This window comes from Sorex fumeus, unplaced genomic scaffold (assembly GCF_029834395.1).
Source record: "Sorex fumeus unplaced genomic scaffold, SorFum_2.1 ptg000042l, whole genome shotgun sequence".
NCBI lineage: Eukaryota > Metazoa > Chordata > Mammalia > Eulipotyphla > Soricidae > Sorex > Sorex fumeus.
The window spans coordinates 5,409,992-5,430,011 of NW_026606099.1; the positions used below are offsets into that span (position 1 = coordinate 5,409,992).

The 20,020-nt window shown below is 48.4% G+C and overlaps 1 protein-coding gene across 6 annotated transcripts in view; it reads right to left on the reverse strand.

Moving 5' to 3' along the window:
* Positions 1-2,680, reverse strand: part of FMNL3 (formin like 3) — a 62,948-nt gene extending 60,268 nt beyond the window's left edge. For all 6 annotated transcript variants that reach the window (XR_008793299.1, XM_056120189.1, XM_056120187.1 and 3 more), the window contains exon 1: positions 2,465-2,680. Coding sequence is in view for 5 of the 6 variants with exons in the window: in XM_056120189.1 (XP_055976164.1) it covers positions 2,465-2,590 (126 nt within the window). In the remaining variant the exon portion in view is untranslated. The remainder of the gene's footprint in view (positions 1-2,464) is intronic.
* Positions 2,681-20,020: the final 17,340 nt, after the last annotated feature.

Consider the following 20,020-nt stretch of genomic DNA (forward strand, 5'->3'; position numbering starts at 1 on the left):
ATATCAAATCCATCACAGGTAGCTTGCCAGGCTTTGCCGTGTGGGCGAGATATTCTCGGTAGCTTGCCAGGCTCTCCGAGAGGGGCAGAGGAATCGAACTCGGGTTGGCCAGGTCGGCCGCGTGCAAGGCCAACGCCCTACCCACTGTGCCATTGCTCCAGCCAACAACATGGGAAAGAAAAAGATGAGACAGGAACAGCTTGTCTCTTTTTCACAACAACAGCAACAAAAAGTTCAGCTATCTATACCGTGTACCCAGTGGGTGTCGAGCAAGGCACAGCTAATACGTGGCTCACACAGCTACCTCAAAAGGCATTTGATAGCACCATTTTATAGGTGAGGATATCTAGCCTCAAAGAGCTGAAAACAGAGCCCTTCCTTTTTCTACGACTCTCAGCGTCTCCCGAACTCTTCAGGAAGTACACCTGAGCCTGTTTCAGGGTAAAGACCCAGCGGTCAGCATGTTTCCAAAGGCTAGTTTGAAGAGGATGGTCAGGAGCAAAGCAAAGAAGGATCTGTAAGAGCCCTCAGAGATGGCCCCAGCACAGTTAAAAGAATGTGGAAGTTTTGTGGCTGTGGCTTAGCAGTAGAGCGTTTGATCCACATGTGTGAAGCCCTGGCGCCACCAAAAACAACAACTCAACAACAAACAGTCCCCCAAGAAGAACTCAAATCCCTAAGAAAGCATCATTTCCCAGTGTTGGAAAAGTAAGGTAAAAGTCCCCTCTTCTCCTAGGACAGCTATCAGCCGACTAGCCCTGACCTGCCCTGTTCCAAACCCCCTGCCACAGCTCAGAGAAATAAGACCAAAACAAAAGCCATGAGGAAACAAATCAAAACTTTATACAGAAAGGCTTGCAAGTGGGTGGTCCAGTTCCTGGCCTGACCAGGGCACTCTGGGTGCTCTGGCTAGGAATCAGGACACCACGTGCATTTTTGAGTCATTATTCTGCCAACTGAACAATCTGGACGACTCAGCTCCAGTAAGGGCATGACAGACTCTGGTTCTGAGCTCTTCTGAGGAGCCTACCAGCCCTGTCAGGGGTCCCTCATCCCATCCACTTCAGACCATACCCTTCTTTCCGATTTCTATAGCTATACCTCATGCCAGCTCTTTGGGGGTTTTTACACCCCCTCGTGAGTGCAGATTCCCTCCCACTCTCTTCCCCAACAGTTGAGCTCTTGTTCTCAAGGGTCCCAGGTCCCAGTCTCTCTTCCTGAGCCTCTGAAATGACCACAGAACATTCGTAATCACTGACTCACCCCTTTCCCCAAGAGGGCTTTGGGAAATGCAGAGAGCCACAGGATATGTGGCCCAGATGCCCCTGGCCCTTGGCAGGCAGAGGTGCCAGCAACACCGCTTCCAAGCCTGCCTGGGAACTCTGTGGACCCACTGTGCCAGTGGGCCAGTACCCAGCCCTGCACAACTGGAGAGGCCAGGATCTCTAGACAGCTCCCCTGATGCCAATAGATCTAATCTCCCTATTCCAAGGCAGATGAAATCCAATAAGGCTGCTAAGTCCACAATGTATCCCTCCTCAGCAGCAAAGGCAGTCTAGTCTGCCTTCCGGGCCTTACCAAGAGCAACAACGAAATGGACACTGTTTTTTTTTTTTTTTGCAAGTTCCTGGAGGAACCAGAATTCCCCAATTTTCTCAAAGATTCACTCCTCTGTTCCTTTCCCTCGTTCACTCTCTCCGCAACCTTCGGCTCCAAGGGTATTCTCAGCCTCGATCCCAGTGATACCAGCCTGGACATCCATCGGTGGTCAATGCCCAGCAAAGGGAAACCCGGGTCAGCTCGGAAAAAGCTCATGCCTGTGGGACTGCAAGACGGAAGGGAAGCGCGGGCACAGGGCACGAAGCACCAACCACCAAGCCCCGCGCGCGTTCCTCGGCGTATTGTTTCCATCGGAAAAATGCAGCGGCGAAAAAAGGGGCTGCCCACATGTCCGGCCCTTAGAGGCAAACCCCCTCCGAGCCTGCCTGCAGGACAACTTCGCAGGCGCTTCCGAAAAGCGGTGGCCCGGCTCGCTCCCGCCCCACCCCGCCCCCTTCCGAGGCCGCCAGCCCCCTCCCCACGCCCCTCCTCCGCTCCGCACATCTGGTCGCGGCTGGGGCCGGACCGACCCCCGGGGCAGCCTCCTCGTTAAGCGGGCGGCGGTCTCGGGTGGCCCCCGGGCCTCGGCCCTCGCCCCCCACCCACCCACCCACCCACCGCGCTTCGACCCGGCGGGCAGGGCCCGGGGCACCGCGCGGCGGCGGAGAGGCCAGCAGCAGGGGGGGCGGCCCGGACCCTGGGCCGACCCCCGACGTCCCGCGGCTGCTGCGAGTCGATCGGGGGTCCCGGCCGGGCGGCGCCCTGGAGGCCCGGGGCTGCCCGTCGGGGGCGCGGGGCCCAGCTGCGAGAGCCCGCGCCGAGTCCCACCCGGGGGGCGCGCGAAGGGGGCCGGGGCGGCTCTCACCAGCACCAGCGCGAACCTCTCCTCCAGCTCGCAGGGCTCCGGCATCGGCTTCTTGCCCGGCGGCGGCAGCAGCGACACGGAGGGCGGCTCGCCCGGGCCCCCCTCGGCGCTCTCCAGGTTGCCCATCGCGGCGGCGGCCCCCTCGGGGGCCGGAGCCCCCCGCCTCCACGCCCGGGGGCCTCGGGGCCGCCGGCTCCCAGGCGGCTCCTCCCGCAGCGCCGCCGCGGCCCCCGGCTCCGACTCCGCAGCGGCCGCGTCGGCGCCGGCAGACGCCGTGGCGCGCTCAGGGCGGATGCAGCGCCCGGCGGCTCCGAAGCGCGCGGCTCGGCGGCCCGACTCCGGCCCGCGCCCGCGCCCGCCGCCGCCCCCGGCGCGCCGCCCCTGCGTCCCGGCTCCCCGCGCCCACGGCAGCCGCCGCGCGCCGCGTTTATGTAAGCCCCGCCCCGCTCCCAGAGGCCTCCGGGCCGCGGCCCCGCCCCCCGCGGCTCCCGGACGCCCCCGGCTGCTCGCGGGGCGCCCCCCGCCCCGGCCTCGCGCGCCCCGAGCCGGGCTTGGAGCGCGCCCTGGTGGTCCCCGGCGCGCCGGGAGGCTCGCGGGTGGGTACCCAGCCGGGCGCTGGGGCTCGGGGCCGCGAGCATCTCTTGGTTTGTGTCCTGCCCTCTGGGCCACACCCAGTGATGCTCAGGGCTCGCTCCTGGAGGGTGAGGCTCTGCCCGGGTTCGATCCCCCTGTAGGAGTCCCCTGACCCTGCTCAGGTGTCCCAAATACCAGTAACGGGCCCAAATACCAATACATGGGCCTGCTCAGGTGTCCCAAATACCAGTAATCCCGTTCCAAGCAAACGGAAGGTAGGTGAGGATGTGGAACTCGGGCAGCAGTGGTGGTGGGCATCTGTCTTTTCTACAGCATCGCCTCAGCCCCTCTGCTTTAAGTGATAGTTTCCCCATTTCGTTTGACAAAATGAATCATCAGTCCACATCACTTTCTTGCCCCATTCTGAGTCACTTCGGGGTTGACCAGAATCTAAGTCTTCTCCTAGGTTTTCATTGCAATTGTGAAGAAAGAGGCACTCTCTTCCCATTAAGCGCTGCTTAGAATGCGAATCTGAACCTGCAGGAAGTCATCATGCCTTCAGCCATGAATCATAATCATAAATCAGGACCCCACCTGAAACCTCCAGAATGAAACCAGTGCAGATGCAAAGAAGCTTAGTGAAGCAAGACAGCATTCGGGTGACAGGCTAAGAAACTCCATCCAGCCTTTCGTGAAGTTTTCCACCTTGATATTTTATTCATTTATTCAACAAATATTTACTGAAAAGCTCATTAAATGGTAGATACTATTTTAGGCTTAAAGATACATCTGTGGAGAGGCCCAGAGAGGTATTCAACAAATCACTTGCCCAGCATGCTGCCAACCAATGTTTGATCCTCAGCATTGAATGTGGAGTATCACTGAGTCCCCACCAGGAGTGACCCTGAGTGCAGGGCCAGAAATAAGTCCTGAACCCAGCTGGACGTGGGTCCCCAAAAGAAGATACACGGTGCCAGAAAGACATCTCAACCAAATATGCTTTGTGTGCAGGAGGCCCAGGTTTGGTCTTCAGCACTGGATGCTCCTCTGAGCACTGCTGGTGTGGCCCCAATCGCCCACTCAACTTTCCTCCCCACTTGCAAAAAAGGGGGAAAAAAAACCAAAAAGTGAACAAAAAGCATATGTCTTGCTCTCTCAGAATTTACTTTCTGGGTAGGAGGAGACGTAGAGAGCAAACTGACGTAAATGAAGAGGTGTTCACTGTATCACTGTCATCCCATTGTTCAGCGATTTGCTCGAGCTGGTGCCAGTAACGTCTCCATTCATCCCACTCCTGAGATTTTAGCAGCCTCTCCTTACTCGTCCTTCCCAACGATGCTGTATTGGAGGCTCTTTCAGGGTCAGGGAAATGAGACCCGTTATTGTTACCGTTTTTAGCACATCGAATATGCCACTGCCAGGCTCTGCCATGCAGGCAGGATACTCTGGGTAGCCTGCCGGGCTCTCCGAGAGGGACAGAGAATGTGTATAAGAGAATACAAGCAAGTATGTTAAAACCAAACACATGTGTGCTGCTTTAAGTACATCAGTGGACTAGACTATAAGAGTCTACTCTGGGAGCTTTGTTTTATAGAGATGTTAGTAAATGAAAACCAAACTAAAAAGAGATTGAGGTGGGAAAGGATTAATAAATAATTTCTTTATTTTTGGTTTCCAGCAAAGATATATTAGGTAAATCATAATTCAGGATCCTAGGAGGAGGATTTCCTCTGGAAATGCTCAAGGCAAACACCTCCAGGCCTGATCTCACATTTTAAAGGATCATTACAATTTTTTTTCCATGATGGATTTGGAGTCAAAATCAACTGAGTAGGGACATGGGCAAGCAGACCAGTTAGGAAGCTCTTACAGGTGAGAGAAACTGGTGGTTTGTACCAGAGTAGGAGCTGTAAAAGTGAAGAAAATTATCAGATTCAAAATAGAACAGACTCTCTAGTTTGAATGTGGAGAGTAAACAGAAGATCCTCAGGACCTAAATTCTGCTTTCCTATTAAGTCAGTCTTCATTGAATTTCCATTGTTTACAATCAAAAACGGAGTTCCTGTCTTTCCATTAAAATCTTCTCAGATGAAGCTCAGCCTCTTTCAAATAGCTTAACAAATCAAGTCCAATTCCACAACTCACATCTTTTGTTGCTATTCTTGTTTGGAGAGTAGAGAGAAGGGTCAATACCTGGTGGTGCTTCGAAGCTACTTGTGTTTCTGTACTCTAGAGACCCTGTGATGCTGAAGACTGGAGCCAGGCCTCCTGCATGCAAAGTATATATTCAGCCTGTTGAACTGTCTCTAAGATGAGAACGCCATCCAGGTCTCCCAAAGAAGAATAGAAAGAGCTATGCTTGGAATATCACGTTTCACTCAAATGAGAGAACGAATCCGGAGTTCTGACATCCGTCGACGATCAAGGATCAGGGACGCTGTCTCATTTGCCAAGGTGTCGAAAATCAGATGGGCTGGTCACGTAATGAGATTTAAAGATGACCGTTGGACTAGAGCTGTTACTGATTGGATTCCACGGGATGTCAGGAGACCGCGTGGCCGCCCACCTACCAGATGGTCAGACTTCTTCGTCAACATCATGAACGATCGGTTTGAGGCCCTTTATGTTCCCGGAGCGAACAGATGCCATTGGGCTACACTAGCACGCGACAGGGACAAATGGAGACGTTACTGGTGCCCGCTCGAGCAAATCGACGACTAACGGGAAGTTATGTGATTAAGTGATTAAGTGAACTGTCTCTCCGGCCTCCCACTCAACACCTTATCCCCATCTTTTAGGCCCTCCAACTCCAAACACATACTTTCCCAACTGCTATAGCAGACTCTTCTAGGGCAGAGGAGTTAGAACACAAAAGAAAAAATCTACTAGATTAAAAAAATAAAGAATTTGAAAGGGAACGTAATCTATCAGTCATTATAGGAACATGTAGTCGAAAGTACTAACACAACTTTCGGTTTTGCTTGACCACCAGAGTTTCATATTCTATTCTAGGATCTTCTGTAGTCTGCTAGAGTGTTACTTTCATTGTTAATTTCTTACTCACCTATCTTCAAAGCTGACTTTGTTCAGGACAAAGTCAAACTTACCTTGTATTCAAGGATCTATATCATCTCCAATCACAATATCTCTTCTATTTTCTTTTCTTTTCATTTAAGGCTTTGAGTATTCCAGTAAACCCTTTGCTTCATCTGGAAGGATACATATTCAAACATTAATTGCTCATTCTTTTGTCTTCATCTTTGCAACTTGTGGTAGTCAGAATAATAGCTCCCCCAAACTGTCTTGGTCCCCAAAACCTATGTTATTTTACACAACAAAAGAAATTTGATAGAGCCTTCTCTATCAAAGTATTCTTATGACATAATATTCTTATGATAGAGTATTCTTATGACATAAGAATATTGAAGGGCTAGAGCAATAGTACAATGGGTAGGGCACTTCGTTTGCGCACAGCCAATCAGGGTTTGATCCCTGCACCCTATATGGTCCCTGAGGACCACTAGTTATGTTCCCTGAGCACAGAACTAGGAGTAAGTCTCATATATATATGAGATGAACTGTGACTCAAATGGCTGGCGTATTGTGCTGATGCCCCGGGTTTGATTTTCAGTACCACAATGTTCCTGATCACTAAGCCCAAACGAGTGTGGCAAAGAAAAAATAATTTTGGGGGGGCCACACCTGGCGATACTCAGGGATTACTCCGGTACTGCACTTTGGAATCACTTCTGGCAATGCTGAAAGCCATATGAGATGCTGGGATCAAACCTGGGTTGACCACATGCAAGGCAAGCATTTTATCCACTTTACTATCTCTCCAGTCCCGCCCAAAAGAATCTTGAGCTGGGAAGATTATCTTGGATATCCAGGTGGGCTCAATGTAATCACAACTGATTACCAAAAAAAAAAAAAAAAGGTAAGCAGAAGAGGCAGAGGGTCAGAAGGAGAAAAGATGTGATAACAGAAGCAAAGATCTTGGTGATATACACCAATCCACAAGCCAAAGAAGATAGCAGCCTCTATGGCAGATGACTAAACAGATTTTCCTCTAGGAGAACGCAGTCTTCTGACATGTGCGTTTTAGGTCCATAAGACCTATTTTCAGACTTCTAACCTCTAGAACTGTAAAATAAATAAATCTGGTCAGTCTCTTAAACCACTGAGTCTGTAGTAATTTGTTGGAGCAACAATAGGAAAGTAATACACTCCTGCTGTGTAGCTAATCTGGAGTTTTCTTTCTTCCCTGCAGTCTGTAAAAAATCTCATCTGAAATCAAGGATGTGGCTCATCACACATGCCTTGCATATATGAGTTCCTAAATTCAATCATGATCCCCAACGAGACAAAAAAAAAATCACTGTCACTGTCCTCTTGTTGTTCATCAATTTGCTCGAGCGGGGACCAGTAACATCTCCATTGTGAGACTTGTTGTTACTGTTTTTGGCATATGGAAGCTTGCCAGGCTTTGTAGTGCAGGCGGGAAACTCTCGGTAGCTTGCTGGACTCTACGAGAGAGAGGGAGGAATCAAACCCGGGTTATCCGCGGGCAAGGCAAACGCCCTACCCGCTGTGCTACCGCTCCAGCCAGAGTAACAAATATGAGTGGATAGGGACTCTTGGGCCTTCTGGCAGGGAGGAAAACCTGTTTGCTCATTCTGAGAAGACCCAGAATTCTCTGCTGAGATCACTGTCACTGTCCTCCCGTTGTTCATCAATTTGCTCGAGCAGGCTCAGTAACATTGTGAGACTTGTTACTGTGTTTGGCATATGGAATACGTCATGGGTAGCTTGCCAGGCTTTGCCGTGCGGGTGAGAAACCCGTCTCGGTAACTTGCCGGGCTCTCCAAGAGGAGCAGAGGAACCGAACTCGGGTCGGCCCTGTTGGCCACGTGCAAGGCAAGCGCCCTATACACTGTGCTATGGCTCCAGCCGTCTCCAATAACAAGCGTCTGCTGGAATTTCATTTTTTTTTTTCATTTCATCATCCTGTTAATCGTCGATTGCCTCGAGCAGGCCCCAGTAACATCTCTTTCATCCTGGCCCTGAGATTATATTCAAGGCTCTTTAGGAGAATGAGACCCATCATTGTTACTGGTATTTGGCATATTTGGTACGCCACGGGGAGTTTGCCAGACTCTGCCCTGTGGGCAGGCTACATTCGGATAGCCTGCAAGTTTGTCCAAAGTAGGAATGAGGTAGTAAGATGTCGCGCAGCCGCAAATGCGGCCGCGCGGTTCCGGGATCTGGATTTTATAGTCTCTGAGTCTTGGCCGCTGATGGGATTACACGGCGCCAGGGGGCCAGGTGGTGGGTGTGACCCCCGCCTACTGGAATTTGGAGGATCTGGGTGGAAGATGCTCGACTCCAATTCGAGTAGGCTTGGAGGTCTTGGCTGGAATAATCTTTATTTTTTAACAAACAGCAAAAACATTTATAGGATGCTCATCTGATGCAAAGTATCTGTCTAGAGCCCAGTGAACAGAGAAAGAACGTGAAATTCAAAGACAAATAACTGATCCCCGGAATTCAAAAGGCTCAAGTCTGGGGCAGAAAAGATAAGGCAGAGAGGAAGAGGATCATGAACCAAATTTGAAGGAACTAGCTGGGACTGATTATCATGCTCTCTTGGTAGTTACCAGCTTTTAAATCCCTTCCTGAAGTTCTCTTAGATTTAATGATCCTGACTCTTATTTTCTCTGCTTTTCTTTTGGAATTCAACAGCATTTATGCATGCAAGACATTGTGCCTTGGGAAATTACCACATATATAACTTATAGCTCCTTTATTAGCTTTTTCGTGGGTATTTTTTGTTTGTTTGTTTTGGTATATGTCTAGTCTGACCTGTGGAATTGTTTTCTGTTGTTTTAATGTAATACGTAATGAAGTGCTGGGGACATGGTTCAAAGGACTGGAACACATGGTTTGCATGCTGGAGACCCAGATTTGATCCCTAGCATCACATGGTCTCCCCAGAATCACACCAGGAGTGACCCCTATGTACTACAAAGCAGGAGCCCCTAAGCAGCACCAGGTGTGGCTCAGAAACAAAATAAAACAAGAAAGACACACCTATCCAATATCTCACTTGCTCTAAGTAGAAGATTTGGTGATGAATGGATTTTTCTTTCAGGGGGTTACAACCGTGTGAGACAGGTTCTCAAAATAATGTTCTTGTTTGTTTATTTTTGTTTTTAAATTAATTTTTTTAATTGCATCCTAGTGAGATACAGTTACAAAGTTGCTCATGATTGGGTTCCAGTCATATGTTCCAACACTCATCCCTTCACCAGTTATGCATGTCCCACCATCAATATCCCCAGTCAAAATATTGTTTAAAATCTACATGCTAAAAGCTGTAGTCACTGTCCACTGTCCTCCCGTTGTTCATCGATTTGCTCGAGCGGGCCCAGTAACGTCTCCAATTTTTGAGACTTGTTGTTACTGTGCTTGGCATATCGACTACATCGCGGGTAGCTTGCCAGGCTCTGCCATGCGGGCGAGATACTCTCAGTAGCTTGCCGGGCTCTCTGAGGGGGCGGAGGAATCGAACCCTGCTCGGCCAGGCTGGTTGGGCGCAAGGCAAAAGCCCTACCACTGTGCTTTCGCTGTAGTAGGAGTGCAAAATTAGGAGTTAGCATGAAGCTGTAAGGAAGGTTTCAGGAAACAGATACATGAGCCAAGGAGTGAAAAACTGATAGATGTGCCAGAAGGGAAAAATGAATGTAAGGGATGAGAATGAAAAGGAAAGGGATCAGGAGGGGGAATGGTGCAGATGACAGAATATATTTTTACAATAGTAAAAATTTCACCTATAAATAATAAAGAGCATAGTTACTATTATGACAGTTTTGAAAACCTAAACAAAGTGAATAAGTTCATAGAATAATTAAATAGCCTGATTCCTGCTCATGGCGTGTCCCACTCCATTCTACATAATTGCCTTGCAACTACAGAAATTACCTCAAAACCACAAAAGGACCTCTTTGTCACCACTACTTAATGGAGATTTATCCTGTTTTGTGATGACTCCCGCAAACGAAATTCCTACGGAAACATAATTTTTAGTTATGCCGTAACCACCACCACCCCACATGAAACACACTGTCCTCCCGTTGTTTATCGGTTTTGCTCGAGCGGGTCCAGTAACATCTCCATTTTTTTTTTTGAGACTTGTTACTGTGTTTGGCATATTGAATACATCATAGGTAGCTTGCCAGGCTCTCAGTAGCTTGCTGGGCTCTCTGAGAGGGGCAGAGGAATCGAACCCGGGTTGGCCGGGCTGGCTGCACACAAGGTGAAAGCCCTACCACTGTGCTATCGCTCCAGCCCACATGAAACATATGGGAAGTAAAGTCAGAAAAGTCTGGGGCCAAAGAGACAGTACATTGGGTGGGGTATTTGCCTTGCATGCAGCTGACCTGGATTCAACCTTATTTATTTATTTATTTATTTAACCTTTTGGATCACACCCAGTGATGCTCAGGGGTTACTCCTGGCTCTGCACTCAGGAATTACTTCTGGCAGTGCTCGGGGTGCCATATGAGATGAAGGGGATCGAACTGGGTTGGTTGCATGCAAGACAAATGCCCTATCTGCTGTACTATTGCTCTGACCCTGAGATCTCTGACACGACATATGGTGCGGTATGTGTCCTCCTGCCCTGCCAGGAGTGATCCCTGAACACGAAGTCAGGAGTAAGCCCTGAGCACATCAAGTGTTATCTGAAACTTAAAAAACAAGCAAACAAAAAAAAATCAAAGACAGAAAAATAAAAATAAACAAAGGACATGTCAAATGGAAAAGCTTTTGCACAACAAGAAAAGTCATGAACAAAACAAGAATGTTTACCTCCTATTCTGTAGGAGGCAAATACAGAATAGGAGGAAAATATTTGCAAATCATATATATGATAAGGGATTATTTAAAAACAAAAAAAAACAGAGAAATATGATTTTAAAACAGTCAGAGGAGCCAGAGAGGTAGCACAAAGGGCTTCTGTGACGTGTTTTGCATGAGAAAGGCCCGAGTTTCTGAGTACTGAGCCACGCTGGAAGTCATCTCCAGACACCAAGGACTGGGCACCACCATGTGTAACCCCAGACCTCCCAACCTCCAACCCACGATCATGATCATCCTGTTGTTTGTCGATTGCCTCGAGCAGGCACCAGTAACGTCTCCTTCTTCCTGAGATTTTAAAAGAGCCATATTCAATGCTCTTTTAGGGCTAGGAGAATGAGACCTATCATTGTTACTGGAATTTGGCATATTGAATACGACACGGAAAGTTTGCCAGACGCTGCCGTGTGGGCAGGATACTTTCGGTAGGCTTCTGGGTTCTCCAAAGGAAAAACGAGATAATAAGATGTCTCCATCCTATCTGCAAATAAAGAGAAAGACTTGGGATGGGCTCACCAGTGGTCTTGCATATCGGAGGCATTGCAAAAATAAATGAAAAGGGTCAGAGAAATTGACTAGATGTTTTTCCAATTCATGCATGAACTGTAACTGACATCACTAACCATTAGGGAAACGCAAAACAAACTCATGAAATATCACCTCATACCTGTTAGAACAGTAGCCATTCTAGTGACCAGAGACAGTTCAATAGTTTGAGTGCAAGTTTTGCATGCAGAGAACTTGGATTAGAAATCTGGTACTACATAGCCCCCTTGAGCATAGAGCCAGGAATGTACTCCAGAGCACAGAGCCAGGAATGTGCTTCCCTGGAGCACAGCCAGGTGTAGCCCAAAAACTAAAACCAAACCAAACCAACAAACAAACAAAAGCAAAGTGGTGTTATCTAAAGGACAAGAGAGAACATGTGCTGGAGAGGATGTAGAGCAAAGGGAATCCTTGTACACTGTTGGTGGGAACGTAAATTGGTGTAGTCACTATGGAAAACTATGGAAGTTCTTCAGTAATTAAAGATATGTGCTCCAGGGGCTGGAGTGATAGCACAGCGGGTAGGGTGTTTGCCTTGCACGCAGCCAACCCGGGTTCGATTCCCAGCGTCCCCTATGGTCCCCCGAGCACCGCCAGGAGTAATTCCTGAGTGCATGAGCCAGGAATAACCCCTGTGCATCGCCGGGTGTGACCCAAAAAAGCAAAGCAAAAAAAAAAAAAAAAAGATATGTGCTCCAGAAGTTCTACTTCTGGATATATATATGGGAAAGAAACAAATTGCTATCTCAAAATCCAATCTCCACCCAAGGACAGTAGATATAAGGGTCAGGAAGATTGCTCCATAGTTGGAAGCCTGTCTCATGAGTGGGCAGGGAGAGGACAGCTGGAATAGAGAAGGGATCACTAAGAAAATGATGGTTGGAGGAATCAGTTGGGATGGGAGAGGTGTGCTGAAAGTTGATAAAGGACCAAACATGGTAACCTCTCATTATCTGCATTGAAAACCATAATGCCCCAAACTCTGTCAGACCAAGAGGTCGTACTTGATCATTCGCGCTTGTACCATCAGGTCCTCGATGGATGTATCTGATGCTAGCGTACGTGAATTGAAAGTACAGACGATCATTTTTGTCTTCCTTCGTTGTGGCAGCCTAGTTCGGCCTTGAGATTTTGTCGGCCTCTCCTTTCTCATCCTTCTCAGTGCTGCCATGTCGGTGAAGCCTTCAGGGTCAGGTGAATGAGACGAGTTGTAGTTACTGGTTTTGGCATATTGAATACACAACAGAATAAATAAGAATAAATACACAATGGAATAAATAAATAAACAAGAAGGCACGAATCTCACCATGCCGTTTTCGACACTGGAGAAGAATTGTTCCTCGGAACATGCGATAAAAGAGGTGTCGGAGGCGTCGGTGTCCTTGTCAACACAAACTTGGCCAAGAGCATTGATTCATTCGAATGCCTAAAAACCCGAATTGGACGTTTACATTTGAATAGATGTGGCTCACTGCCTGCAGTTTTTATCTTTGTTGTCTACGCATCAACATCTCATTATGATGAAAGAGAAATCGAGAAGTTCTACATGGAGCTGGAGAAGTTCTATAAAGAAGACCACACCTTCTACAAGATCATCGTGGGTGATTTTAATGCCAAGATAGGACCGAGAAGATCAGCTGAAGAACTTCACATCGGGACCCATGGCCTAGAATGGAACGAACAGGGTGAGAGACTGTCTGAGTTCATCATGTCGAACAAGACCATCCATGGTAACTCACAGTTCCAGAAGGCAGAATCTAAACGTTGGACATGGGAGTCTCCCAGTGGACGATTCCACAACGAAATAGACCACATCATATTCAATCGACGGTTTTGCCTGACTGATGTCGCTGTTGTCCCAAAATTTCGAACGGGATCGGACCACCGTCTCCTTCGTGCAAAATTCTACTTCACAGAGCGGGGAGAAAGGGCTGCAAAGTTCAAAAAGAGAACTCCCAGAATGACCACCAACTGGGAACTCTTTGGTACTATTGCGGCAACATGGGAAGATGCCATTGTTGACAACATTGACGAGGAATACAATCGACTGGTTCAGCACCTCCATGAATGTGCGAGGAACGCCAAGAGAGAGATAGCCACAAAAAAACGCCTGTCTTCGAAAACTCTTGAGCTAATTCACCAGCGTGGTTTGGCGCATGCCTCAGGCAACCGCAAGCTAACATCTGAGCTCGCAAAGCAGTGCAGACATGCGATCAAGGAAGACCTCAAAGAGAGAAGAGCAGAAGTACTGGTAGATGCGGCAGAAGCCGGGAAAAGTATTCGTTACGCCCGCCTGTCCTTCGCCAACTACAAGACCAAGATGACTGCCCTCCGACATCCTGATGGATCCATCACATCCTCCAGAATGGCAATGGAGAAGATTATCCATGACTTCTACTCAAATCTCTTCGATAGCCATGTCCACTTGCCGACATACCAAATTCCACAGGATGGATATGTCGTTCCCAACGTTCTCCCTTCCGAAATCCGACACACCATTTCGTCGGTAAAGAAACAAACAGCACCCGGCCCAGACAAGGTCAGACCTGAACACCTGAAGAACCTGCCGTCAGTACTCATCAATACACTGGCTCGGCTCTTCACTCGCTACCTGTCTGAATGCAAGTTTCTGTCCCAATGGAAAACCAGCAGGACCGTACTACTTCAAGAAGGGAGACATCCATGACATTGGCAACTATCGCCCAATCTGCCTATTGTCTGTCATCTACAAGTTGTTCACTCGAGTCATCCTAAATAGGATTGGCAGAACACTAGATGAAGGACAACCATGCGAGCAAGCCGGGTTCCGCAAAGGATTCAGCACCATCTACCATATCCACACAATAACCAAACTCATTGAGGTTTCTCGGGAGTTCAAGATGCCGCTCTGTTTAACGTTCATTGATTTAAAGAAGGCCTTTGATTCTGTTGAGAAGGAAGCGGTCATTGAAGCCCTAGCCAATCAGGGCATTCAAGCCCAATACATCAGGATCCTCCGTGAGCTGTATTGCGGATTCACTACCAGGATCTCACCATTCTACAAAGAAGTGATCGTTGATGTCAAGAGAGGGGTGCGGCAGGGTGATACCATTTCACCGAAACTCTTCAGTGCCACCCTCGAGAACATCATGCGACGACTGGAATGGGAAGGAATGGGAGGGAAGATAGATGGTCGGCAACTACACCACCTCCGCTTTGCTGATGACATTGTTTTAATAACACCAAACATCAGCCAAGCGGCACAAATGCTGGCCGACTTTGACCGTGAGTGTGGAAAGGTAGGACTACAGCTGAATCTTACGAAGACAAAGTTTATGAGAAACAGCCTCATTTCTGGTCCCCCATTTGCTCTCAACGGAATGACCATCTCCGAATGCAACAGCTATGTGTACCTAGGTCGAGAAGTCAACATGACAAATGACCTGGCACCCGAGCTGCGCAGGAGGAAGAGAGCGGCTTGGAACGCCTTTAAGAACGTCGAAGAAATAGCTAAGAGGACGAAGAACCTCCGGCTCCGGGCACATCTCTTTGATTCCACTGTTCTTCCTGCATTAACATATGCCTCAGAGACCTGGGCCCTACGCAAACAGGATGAGAACGCTATTCGGGTCTCCCAAAGAGGAATTGAAAGAGCTATGCTTGGAATATCACGTTTCACTCAAATGAGAGAAAAAATCCGGAGTTCCAATATCCATCGACGATCAAGAATCAGGGACGCTGTCTCATTTGCCAAGGTGTCAAAAATCAGATGGACTGGTCACGTAATGAGATTTAAAGACGACCGCTGGACTAGAGCTGTTACTGACTGGATTCCACGGGATGTCAAAAGACCGTGTGGCCGCCCACCTACCAGATGGTCAGACTTCTTCGTGAAGATCATGAACGATCAGTTTGAGGCTCTTCATGTTCCTAGAGCGAACAGATGCCATTGGGCTACACTAGCACGCGACAGGGACAAATGGAGACGTTACTGGCGCCCGCTCGAGCAAATCGATGACTAACGGGAAGTTAAGTGATTAAGTGATAAGTAAATGCCCCAAACTAGAGAGTATGGGGAATATTGTCTGCCACAGTGGGAGGGTGGGAAAGGTGGAGGTATACTGGGGATATTGGTGGTGGGGAATGTGCACTGGTGGAGGGATGGGTGTTTGATCATTGTGTGATTGTAACTCAAACATGAAAGCTTGTAACTATATCTCACGGTGATTCAATTTAATTTGAAAAAAAAAATCCAATCTCCAATTCTGCATTCATGCAGCTTTGATCATGTAGCCAAGACATGGCGACAATCTAAATGTCATTCTCTAGAGGAAAGAAAAAAGAACCTGTGGTATAAAGGCATCTGGACATGAACACACACACATACATATACATACACACAACAGATTCTTATCCAATCATAAAAATGATGAGAATTCTGCCATTTCAGACAACATGAATGATGGTGACGGTATTATATAGCACTGCACTGTCCTCCCATTGTTCATCGGTTTGCTCAAGCGGGCACCAGTAATGTCTCACAACAAATTGTGAGACTTGTTACTGTTTTTTGGCATATCGAATACGTCACGGGTAGCTTGCCAGGCTTTGCCGTGAGGCAAGATACTCTCGGTAGCTTGCCGGGCCCTCTGAGAGGGGCAGAGGAATCGAACCCCAGTCGGCTGTGTGCAAGGCAAACTCTCTACCCACTGTGCTATCGCTCCAGCCCAACGGTATTATATACAGTAGATAAAATGTCAGAGCAAGAAAGATAAATGTGGGGCTGGAGCAATAGCTCAGCGGGTAGGGTGTTTGCCTTCCACCCGGCCGACCCAGGTTCGATTCCCAGCATCCCATAGGGTCCCCCGAGCACCGCCAGGAGTAATTCCTGAGTGCAGAGCCAGGAGTGACCCCTGGGCATCGCCGAGTGTGACCCCCCCAAAAAAGAAAGATAAATGTTGTATACCTCAATTATGTGTATAATCTTCGGGGAATTAATTTCAAACCAGAGAGATAGGTCAGTGCTCGCCTTGCATGAAGGAGACTCAGGTTCAACCCCTGGCATCACATACGGTCCCCTAAGCACCACGAATAACTGTCCCAACCAAAGCCTTTAGTGAGGGGGCTGGAGCAATAGCACAGCAGGTAGGGCTTTGCACGCAGCTGACCCGGGTTCGATTCCCAGCATCCCATATGGTCCCCTGAGCACTGCCAGGAGTCATTCCTGAGTGCAAAGCCAGGAGTAACCCCTGAGCATCGCTAGGTATGACCCAAAAAGCAAAAAAAAAAAAAAAAGCCTTTAGTGACCCTAAACCAAATAAAAATACAGTAATTTTGTTAAAGTCCTGGAAGCTCATGGTCCAAGATCAAGATACCATTAGTATATTTCGTGTAAGGCTTCTCTTCTCATGATGGGGTCACCTTTGTGTGTGTCCTTTGTGACCTTTCCTTTATGCACTTATTGAGAGGTCCCAGAGTTTCCATTTCCTACAAGAGACAAGCCTATGGCATTAGGGAGCTCCTCAATGGCCTCACATACCCATAGTTAGCTCCCCCAAACACTTACCACCAAATCTAGTCACACTGGGAGCTAGAGTTTCAAGACCTGACTTTGGGGGAAGAACACATTCAGTCTGTAACCGAGATAAACCTGCTGAGATAGATAGCGACAGGAGGTTGATAGGCCTTGAAAATGTTGTCTATTATTTTTCAGTGCACTATAATTTACAATATTTTTTTCACATTCATTATCTGATTTGACCTTTTATATCACTGTAGGATGGAGATATCATCCTCATTACTTAGGTGAGTAAACAGACTATAAGAAATTAAGTAGGACTAGAAAGAGAGTACAGAGGTTAAGGAGTTTGCTTTGCTTGTGGTTGTGGCCCCAAATCTGGTTGAATTCCCACAGCAGGTGTGGCCCCTGAGCACAGAACCAGGTGTGGCCCCTGAGCACAGACTCAAGATTGCCCCCTGGGGGCTGGAGCAGTAGCACAGCAGGTAAGGCATTTGCCTTGCACGCAGCCAACCCAAGTTCTATTACCAGCATCCCATATGGTCCCCTGAGCACAGCCGGGGTTATTCCTGAGTACAGAGCCAGGAGTAACCCCTGTGCATCGCCAGGTGTGACCCAAAAAGAAAAAAAAACTGGCCTCTGAACACCACCAAGTGTGGCCTTAAAAAAATAAAAAAAGCTAACTATATCCAAGACCATATTTAGCTAGTAAATAGGAACCCTGGCACTGAATCTGGTGTTTGATTAGGAATCTCACGTTATTTTGATTCTCTTGTGAGAAGTGAGGGAACAGAGAAGGCTGAAAAGAGGAGGGCAGCCTGAGAATCCCTTAGTTTCTAGGGTAACAGTATAACTCTTAGGTAACTGCTTCCACCTCCTTACTCAAACACCTTCAAGTGCTCCCCAGGACACTCCCACACCATGCCTATCTACTCCTCAAAGGGCTTTTTAGAAACATGTTCCTCTTTCTTGGAAGAGAAATGTGAATACAGATATTTCAAAGTTGTTTGTTTTTCTTTTCCACTTACTGCAGGGCTGGAGTGTGAGTCAGATTGGTAGGGCGCTTGCCTTGCACTTGGACAACCTGGGTTAGATCCCAGACACTCCATATTGTTAAGCCTACCAGGAGTGATCCCTGAGTGCAGAGCGAAGGAGTAGCCCTGAGCACCACCAGGTAAGCACCGCCAGGTGTGGTCCAGGACCAAAATAACAATTTTTTCATTTTTTTCATTTCATCATCCTGTTAATCGTCGATTGCCTCGAGCAGGCCCCAGTAACGTCTCTTTCATCCTAGCCCTGAGATTATATTCAAGGCTCTTTAGGAGAATGAGACCCATCATTGTTACTGGTATTTGGCATATTTGGTAGGCCACGGGGAGTTTGCCAGACTCTGCCCTGTGGGCAGGCTACATTCGATAGCCTGCAAGTTTGTCCAAAGTAGGAATGAGATAATAAGATGTCATAAAAAGATGTCCTGATAAGATGTCGCGCGGCCACGAATGCGGCCGCGCGGTTCCAGGAGCTGGATTTTATAGTCTCTGAGTCTTGGCCGCTGATGGGATTACACGGCGCCAGGGGGCCAGGTGGTGGGTGTGACCCCCGCCTACTGGAATTTGGAGGATCTGGGTGGAAGATGCTCGACTCCAAATCGAGTAGGCTTGGAGGTCTCGGCCCCGGAACCCGCGTGGCTTTGTCCCTCTGCCAGTACCTTCATGTGTGCGGAGAGTGGTCTCAGCATGGTGGTGGCTGGTCCTGGAGGTCTTCGGCTGCCGTAGCCCTGGTCGGGGCGGGGAGGAAAGCTCAACCCGCTCCCCTCCAAGGGACTCCGGGAAGGAACACCCAGGCGCGGGGGCAGAGACTGCACTGCTCTCGTCCGGGATCTGGATTTTAGGTGTGGTCCAGGACCAAAATAACAATACTAAACAAAAATAATTTACTAACAACAGAATGTTTTGGCAGGAGAGACAGTACAGGTTGTAAGGCATACCATCAACCCTGTTCTGAATCCCAAACACCACATATGGCCCCCCAGCACTGCCAGGGGTTCCTCCTGAGCACAGAGCCAGGAATAGTCCTTGGACGCTGCCTGGAGTGATCCAGAAACCCTTAAACAAACAAGCTTTCCTCTCCAAAAGACCCCAGTATGTTCTCTCCTCTTTGCTGATTAATTCCTACTTCTCTGTTCAACTCTTTTCTCTGAGTTGGACTGAGAGCGTCTCTGAGAGCAAGTAGTATCCCAACATATCTCCAACATCACACCATGAAATCATCAGATTGCATAAGTTCCTCCGGGAATCTTCCTAATATCCAGCAATAGCACCCACTCCATGTCTGTTACATGCTCATTGAGCAAACGGATGACTTCATACCTTGTCACAATTTTCCCACACAATGAGAGCCTTTTTAGTCTTATCCTACCCCATCCTCCCCTGCTACAATGTCTGCTTCTGTCACTCAGGAAACAATCCCCCCCCCCCCCCCCACACACACACTAAGCAGTTGAAGAATACAAGGATGGAGTGTTCACAGAATCACCTGCAAAGAGCCCCTCCTCTGGGCTAAAAGTTCAGGTGGACATGCTCTGCCTGGGAGGACGTTGCTGCCTCTGCTGCTGTTGGGGAGGGGAAGGAGAGGAGAGAGGGGGTGTAAAAGCTGCACTAATGACTAGTTTTAATAAGTGACTACAGCTGTGGACAGGAGATCTGGAAGCTGTGAGCAGGACGTTGTTGCTGCTGCATTCTGATGCAACCACTTCTCAATATTTGCAAAGCGAGGGACACACTGCCTTGTTCTAGAAATAGAGCACATTGCTATGGCCTTGCTTATGAGCCTCGATTGCAATACAGTGGCCTTTGTCTGACATCTGTCTTCTTCGTTGGGGTGGATGGGTGGGGGTGGACACAACCAGCTGTGATTAGGACTCACTCCTGGCTCTGTGTTCAGGGAATCACTCCTGGTGGTGATAGGGGACAATATTCTGTGTCAGGGAGTGAATCGGTGTAGGCTGAGTGGAAGGCAGTTGC